Below are 8,717 nucleotides of genomic sequence, written 5' to 3' on the forward strand. Positions count from 1 at the left end.
AACCCTTAGACTCAAGAGTCTGTCTCCAAACCTCCAGCGTATCGTTGACACCGGCTCACGACTCATCAATAAGATTTATATCATCGGCGAATAACATGCACCATGGCACCTCCCCTTGAATATGGTGTGTTAGCGCGTCCATCACCAGGGAAAATAAGAACGGACTGAGCGCAGAACCTTGGTGTAACCCCATTACAATCGGAAAATGCTCAGAGTCGCCTCCTACTGTCCTAACCCGAGTCTTAGCCCCATCATGCATGTCCTTAATTGCCATAATGTAGGGAACTGACACACCTTTTGCCTCCAAGCATCTCCGGAGAACTTCTCTAGGAACCTTGTCATACGTTTTCTCAAGGTCAATAAACACCATGTGCAGATCCTTCTTCCTCTCTTTGTACAGTTCCACCAACCTCCTAACAAGGTGTATAGCTTATGTAGTTGAACGACCCGGCCTAAACCCAAACTGGTTGTCGGATATAGACACTGTTATCCGCACCCTTGCTTCAACCACCCTCTCCCACACTTTCATGGTATGACTCAGTAATTTGATACCCTTATAATTGTTACAACTCTGGATATCTCCTTTGTTCTTATACACTAGAACCACTGTACTCCACCTCCACTCATCTGGCATCCTCTTCGCCTTAAAAATAACATTAAACAACCCAGTCAACCACTCCAAACCTGCTCTCCCCACACACTTCCGAAATTCCACCAGAATCTCGTCTGGCTCGGTCGCTCTACCCCTACTCATCTTACGCATAGCTCCCACGACCTCCTCAACCTTGATGCGCCTGCAGCACTCAGAGTCACGGTGACTCTCGAAATGCTCCAATTCGCTTATCATAATATCTCGATCCCCTTCCTCATTCAGAAGTTTATGAAAGTAAGTCTGCCATCTCCTCTTAATCTGGGCATCTTCCATCAATACTCTACCATCTTCGTCCTTGATGCAACTCACTTGGTCCAAATCTTGAGCCTTCCTCTCTCTTAACTTGGCCAACCGGAATAATTTCTTCTCCCCGCCTTTTTCCCCCAGTTCCTGGTACATACGACCATAAGCCGTAGTCTTAGCCTCTGTCACCGCCAGCTTAGCTTTCTTCCTAGCTACCTTATACCTCTCCATGCACGCTCGCCTCTCTTCCTCACCTATGCTCCCCACTAACTTCAGGTACGCCGCCTTCTTCGCTTCCACTTTACCTTAGACCACTTCATTCCACCACCAGTCTCCTTTGTGCCCCCCAGAGACGCCTGTCGAGACCCCTAACACCTCTCTCGCAGCCTCCCTTATACAGTCTACTGTCGCTGACCACATAGTGCTCGCGTCACCACTGCTTCTCCAAGCTACCATAGCCGACAATCGCCCCTCCAACTCTTGGGCTTTATCCTTATTTTAAGGTTCCCCACCTGATTCTCGGTCTTCCTCGAGCAGACCTTTTCCTCCTCCTTAATATAATACCAACGTCCATCACCAAAAGCTTATGCTGCATCGCGAGTATCTCACTCGGGATCACCTTGCAATCCTTGCACAGCCCTCTGTCACCCCTCCTGAGGAGGAGATAGTCAATCTGAGTCTTTGCCACCGCATTTTGCAAAGTAACCAAATGCTCCTCCCATTTCGGAAAGCTAGAGTTCGCAATAACCAACCCAAAAGCCTTAGAGAAGTACAACAGCGAGGTACCTCCTCCGTTCCTTTCCCCAAAACCGAAGCCTTCGTGCACTTCACCATAACCACCTGCAGTCGACCCAATATGACCATTGAAATCCCCTCCTATGAATAGCTTCTCAGCAGGCGGAACCTGGCGCACAATCTCATCTAACCCCTCCCAAGAAGCGCCGTTTAACCTCCTCATCTAGGCTCGCATGCGGCGCATAGGTGCTAACGACTTTGAGGGTGCACTCTCCAACCACCAACTTAATAATCATCAATCTATCATTCACTCGTCTAACCTCAACCACAGACTCTCTAAGTTCCCTATCCACCAAGATACCCACTCCATTCTTACCTCCCTGGACTGCTGAGTACCAAAGTTTATACCCGTCCGCGTCCTTTGCCCTCGACCCTACCTACCTTGTCTCCTGGACACACGCTATATTAACCCTCCTCTTCTGGAGGATCTTCGCCAACTCAATAGACTTACCCTTAATGTACCTATGTTCCATGACGCAATTCTCAACCTATAGACGCCCTTGTTCCCTTTACCTTCCTTGCCTCCCGACCCACGCCCTAACCCTTGCCCTATCTCCCGCCCCACCCCCCGCTCCCCCCGAGGACATGACCTCACTCGACCATCCCAGACCACAGCCACTATACCTAAGACAGACTGAGGGGAATCACTAACACACACAAGGCAACAGACCGAACTAGAAAAAGACAAGTTACAACTACTGGCACACTAATACGGTAAATAAACTAATACGAACTAAGATAGCAACTTAACTAATACAACAAAGGAAAACATGAAAACGGGAGGCACCAACTGCTATTGAAGTAAAATACTTGTAACGTTTTCATATAGGAAATGTATTCAAATGCTAATTTTAATTAAGTAAAAATTTTATAAATGTAAAAGGTCAATGATTTTTGCAGTAAAATGATAATAAATTGCAAGTCACGGTATACTTCTATAATTTCTAAATCACCAAACATATTAGGTTACAACTGAAACCTGATTTATTTCAAATCTCACACTAAAAATAGATAAAATAATTTCTCAAAAAATATCACCATCGAGCTAAGAGATCTGAGGAGGTTGCTCTCCTTTAGAGCTTTAAACTAAACCAAAAAAAGAGAAAAATTAGGTACTCATAATCCCACACGCGCGCGCACACACAAAAAAAAAAAAAAAAAAAAGAGTGCAAGTACGTTATGCATGAACTTTTACACTATCATATAAAGCCGGTGTATATAATAACATATAACTCTTCAAAAAAGTTATGTATATTAGCCTATATATAAAATAATAACATGTTGTAACCAGTTAAAATTTCTATTTATACTGCAAAAATATTACACCATTGGCTAATATAATTTTAAGTCTAAAAATGATATAAACAAAGGGTAGTTAGAAAAAGGGCAAATAAGAGGAAGTTAAAAAAATACCAAGGTGGGGATGTATGTTTTTTCTTGGAGTGAAACAAGAGCAAAGCATGTCTTGTAAGAAAGAGGTTCCCCATATTTTGAGCTACTGTATATACAGTATAAAATTAAAAAATGTACATTATATATTACTATACATTTTATAGACATTAGCTTATTTGCAACAGATACCTTTTCAACCAATGTGTACTGTCCCTCCCATGTGATGTGATCCCTAGGCTACCTTACCCTCATGGCTTCCCGCATCCCTCGCCACCAAATTTTTTGTTTGTATTTATGTCTGTGACGACCAATTTGATTGTACACAGTTACACACTTCCATCTTAATTCTTATGCAACGGTATTTAATCAGACGCGGAGTCAGGATTTCAAGCTTATAGGTTCGGAATTCTAATCGTTTTAAGTTACTGTGTTAAATTAATAATTTATACATATTCAATGAATTTTTTAAGACAAATAAGGTTCGAACCAAAGCTACTGGGTACGGCCGAACCCGCTGGCTACACTCTAGCTCCGCCCCTGCATTTAATTGTACACAATTAAAATTCTATGATATTTAAATAAATAAATAAAAATGGAAACATATTTCAGAAAGAAAAGATTTTGCGAGGGGAGGAGGGAGGGGTGTTAGGACCGAAAAGAGTCAGGTGTCATGCGGAAGCTAGCAAAGCAGATCTTGAAAAACGATAAATTATGCAACAAAGAGAAATATACCAAAAGAGACACAAACATTTAACGTGGTTCGGTCAACTGACCTGCGTCCACGGCGGAGATGAGCAATCCACTATATAAAAGAGAGTACAAAAATCGAGATAACAACTTCACGAAGAGGCAAACACAAGCACACTAACACTTATCCCGTAAAGTTCTCCCCCCTAAAAACGACTCTCCAACCCCATATGGCTACATTGTGGATGCTACTGAATGAGAAGGACGGATCTTCAATTTATAGAACTCCAAACATTTTCCAACAAGAAAAGGGACAAGCCAAATATGGAAGAATTATATTTTCCTTCTAGGAAAAGAAAAACCCAATTATGGTAAATATTGTCTTTTCCTTCATAAGATAGGAAAACCAATTATGGTAAGAAAATCTGGACAAACACCTAACAAGGGGAGGGCCAAAATTTTCATCTATGCATGCAATAGAAAATATTACTTGGAGGTAATAATCTGAATCTTATAGCATCACAACTTCAATGATGATTTGATATTTTCTATCATTAGATGCATAAATATGATTATTTTCAAGAATTTTGTCATACAAAATGTCTGCAACAATACATTAATTAGTGTTGATGTTGAGACCTGGGACATGCGGCATGCAAAATAAGACGGTATACAAGTTGTGAATTTTTCCTACTAACGTTGAATTATTTCCCTTTTAATCTTCTTTGTATTGATTAGTCTGACGAAGTTATTTTAGAATTTATTAAAGAATGATTATAGATTACACAAAGTATAACCTTGCTTAGATGACTAAAATGCAAAAATTGGAGAGTTCATAAGATGATAAACTGAAAACTGAAAATAATATCTAAAAAATGTTAGGACCGAAAAAATCAGGTGTCATGCGGAAGCTAGCAAAGCAAACCTTGAACAACGATAAATCATACAACAAAAGAGAAATCTACCAAAAGAGACACAAACATTTAACGTGGTTCGGTCAACTGACCTACGTCCACAACGGAGATGAGCAATCCACTATAATAAAAAGAGAGTACAAAATATCGAGAGAACAACCTCACGAAGAGGCAAACACAAGTAACACACTAACACTTGTCCCGTAAAGTTCTCCCCCTAACAAGACTCTCAAGCCCTTTATGGCTACATTGTGGATGCTACTGAATGTGAAGGAAGGATCCTCAATTTATAGAAGTCCAAACCTTTTCCTACAAGAAAAAGGACTAGCCAAATATTGGAGATTTATAATTTTCTTTTACAAAAAGGAAAACTCAGTTAAGGTAATTATTTTGCCCTTTTCCTTCAAGAGATAGGAAAACCAAATATGGTAAGAAAATTATGGCAAACACCTAACAATTTGGATCTTTGTGATCCCGTGGTTTTTACCGTCGATTTGAAGGGTTTTCCAGGTTAAAATTTGGTGTTCTTTATCTTCTTTATTTTCGGGTTTGCCTCTTCCTCAACATAACAGTGATATCAGAGCGTTGGTTATTTATCCAGGTTGTTACAGAATGGAGGAGAATATGAGAAAGATGGTATGTTTAAATGGGAGAAATTATAATGTATGGAGAAGCAAGATGAAAGACTTGTTGTTCGTGAAGATGATGCATCTACCCGTTTTTTCAGCTCATAAACCCGAGAGTATATCCGATGAAGATTGGAATTTCGAGCACCAACAAGTATGTGGATATATACGGCAATGGGTTGAAGATAACGTTCGCAACCATATTGTGAACGAGATTAATGCGAGATCATTGTGGGAAAAGCTAGAGACTCTTTATGCTTCAAAAACACGAAACAACAAATTGTTTCTGCTAAAGCAATTGATGACCTTTAAATACAAGGAAGGCAACCCTATCCTTGATCACATAAATGATTTTCAGGGCATCCTTGATCAGCTATCTGGAATGGGAGTTAATTTTGATGATGAGATACAAGGACTTTGGCTTCTTAATACTCTGTCAGACTCTTGGGAAACTCTTTGTGTTTCTTTGACAAATTCAGCTCCTGGAGGTAAGGTGACCATGGAATATGCCAAGAGTGGTGTGTTGAACGAGGAAGTGAGAGAAAATCTCAGGGTTCGTCCTCACAAGTAGATATCTTGGTTACAGAAGACCGGGGGAGAGATAGAACAAGAGGCTCAAGCAATAGAGGTAAAAGTAGAAGTAAGTCAAGGTCCAAAACTATAATATTACATGCAACCACTGTGGCAAGAAAGGACACATCAAAAGGTTTTGCCGCAAGTTGAATCAAGACACTAGAGAAGGAAAGAAAGTTGAAAATAACGAGAACAATATTGTTGCTATTGTTCGAGATGACCTTCTTTTTGCTTATGATGAAAACGTCATCAATTTGGTATCCCATGAGACTAGTTGGATAGTAGATTCTGGAGCTACCTCACATGTCACACCAAGAAAAGATTTTTTTCTCATCTTATACTGTTGTTGATTCTGGAGTGTTAAAGATGGGCAATGCCAGTGAAGTTAAGGTGTTTGGTGTTGGCACAGTTTGTTTGAAAACTAATAATGGTTCAACGTTAGTTCTTCAAGATGTCAAGCATGCTCCAGACTTTCCTTTCAATTTGATCTCCGCAGGAAAATTAGACGAAGAAGGTTACCATAATGCCCTCTTTAATGGCCAATGGAATCTCACTAAGGGCTCGTTAGTAGCGGCTCGGGGAGTCAAGTCTGGTTATTTATATGTGACAAAGGGCTCTATTCTTAATGACTCAATAAATATGGTGGAAGGTGATACTTTATCAGAATTGTGGCACAGAAGATTGAGTCATATGAGCGATAGGGGGATTACATGTTTGGCCAAGAAAAGTTTGCTTTCTGGATTGAAACAAGCAAAGCTGAAAAGGTGTATCCAGTGTTTAGCTGGCAAACAGAAAAGGGTTTCCTTTCATAGTCATCCTCCCTCAAGAAAGCCCGATTTACTGGAGCTAGTACACTCTGATTTGTGTGGTCCTTTTAAAGTAAAGTCAAAAGGTGGTGCACTTTACTTTTTGACCTTCATTGATGATCATTCTCGTAAGCTCTGGGTGTATCCTTTGAAACCTAAAGATCAAGCACTTGGCGTGTTTAAGGAATTTCAGGCCTTAGCTGAGAGACAGACGGGGAAGAAGTTAAAATGTATTCGCACTGACAATGGTGGTGAATATTGTGGTCCCTTGATAACTATTGCAAGGAACAAGGAATTTGTCATCAGAAAACTCCGCCCAAGACGCCTCAATTGAACGGTTTGGCAGAGAGGATGAATAGAACTCTAGTTGAGAGAGTTAGATGCTTACTTTCAGAGGCTAAACTTCCAAATATATTTTGGGCGAAAGCACTTAACACTGTTGCCTATGTTATCAATTTGTCTCCCGCTGTTGCTTTGGATGGTGATGTCCCAGACAGATTTTGGTTTGCCAAAGATGTTTCTTATGATCACCTGAGGTGTAAAGCTTGTGTGCATATTCCTAAAGATGAGAGATCGAAACTGGATGTCAAAACTAAGCAGTGCATCTTTATCGGTTATGGTCAAGATGAGTTTGGGTATCGTTTTTATGATCCAGTTGACAATAAACTTATTGAAAGTCGTGATGCAAAATTCTTTGAAGACCAAACTATTGAAGATATTGACAAAGCTGAGAAGATAGATTCTCAGAGTAATGAGAGCTTAGTTGATATTGATCCAGTTTCAATTGCTAAGGCACCTATTGCACATGAAGGAACCTAAGACAATGATGGAGATAGTGATCAAGATCAAAATGATCATCATGGTATAGATGTTATGGATGCTCCAGTTGATGAAGTTGTGCTTGATCAGCAACCAATTCCTGCACAGGTAACTACTTCGAATGCTCCTGAAACCTCTCTTAGAAGATCTACAAGGGAGAAGCAAAAATCCATGCCCTATCCTCCTGATCAGTATGTACTTTTGACTGACATGAGAGAACCTGAGAATTATGATGAAACCATGCAAGATAATCACAAAGATCATTGGATCGAAGCGATGGAAGATGAGATGAAGTCACTCCATGAGAATGGCACATATGAGTTAGTGAAATTGCTGAAAGGTAAGAGAGCTTTATCTAACAAATGGATATTCAAAATAAAGCAAGATAACCATACCTCTGCGCCTAGATACAAGGCGAGGTTAGTTGTTAAAGGTTTTGGCCAGAAGAAGGGAGTTGACTTTGATGAAAATTTCTCCCCTGTTGTGAAGATGTCTTCTATTTGTGTGGTTCTAGGCTTAGCTGCAAGTCTAGATTTAGAGATTGAGCAGATGGATGTCAAGACTGCTTTTCTTCATGGTGATTTAGATGAGGAGATTTATATGGAACAACCTGAGGGTTTTGTAAATAAGGGAAAAGAAAATTATGTCTGCAAATTGAAAAAGAGCCTGTATGGATTGAAACAAGCTCCAAGGCAATGGTATTTGAAGTTTGAATCTGTCATAGAAGAATAAGGGTACAAGAAAACTTCTTCAGACCACTGTGTATTCTTCCAAAAGTTCTCTGATGATGATTGTGAGCACGTGATTTTTGCCCTATATGAATTATTCCCAAAATTCAAACGAAATGATTTCTTTCATTATTTTGCAATTTTGTGACATTTTATGTTAATTGTTTGCATTTTATTTGTGCATTTTAATTCATATGAAAAATATAAAAATACACTTGACATTTGTTTAGGACTTAATTTTATATTTTAGTATTAATTAGGGGATAATTTGTTTTAGAGCAAATATGAAGGAAATAACAAAAATAGTTCACTTTTTAATTGTTTTAATTGTGAATTCGTCACGAAATAGTTTTTAAATAATTTTAGGAGTTAATTAGTTTAGATTTGAAATATACCAGGACTTTATTTTAATTTTTGCATTTTTATAAAATCAGAAAAATACAAATGGAAAAAACAAAAAAAAAACCAAAGGAAATAAAAGA

General features: G+C 39.3%; 1 protein-coding gene across 1 annotated transcript; it reads right to left on the reverse strand.

Moving 5' to 3' along the window:
• Positions 1,389-1,853, reverse strand: LOC109234928 (craniofacial development protein 2-like). Its single transcript, XM_019400970.1, has one exon. It carries the CDS (start codon positions 1,851-1,853, stop codon positions 1,389-1,391), a length of 465 nt encoding a protein of 154 aa, XP_019256515.1.

This window comes from Nicotiana attenuata, chromosome 1 (assembly GCF_001879085.1).
Source record: "Nicotiana attenuata strain UT chromosome 1, NIATTr2, whole genome shotgun sequence".
NCBI lineage: Eukaryota > Viridiplantae > Streptophyta > Magnoliopsida > Solanales > Solanaceae > Nicotiana > Nicotiana attenuata.

Coding starts and splice junctions, on each gene's coding strand:
- LOC109234928 (XM_019400970.1), bottom strand. CDS start 1,853: ATGAGGAGGTTAAACGGCGCTTCTTGGGAGGGGTTAGATGAGATTGTG.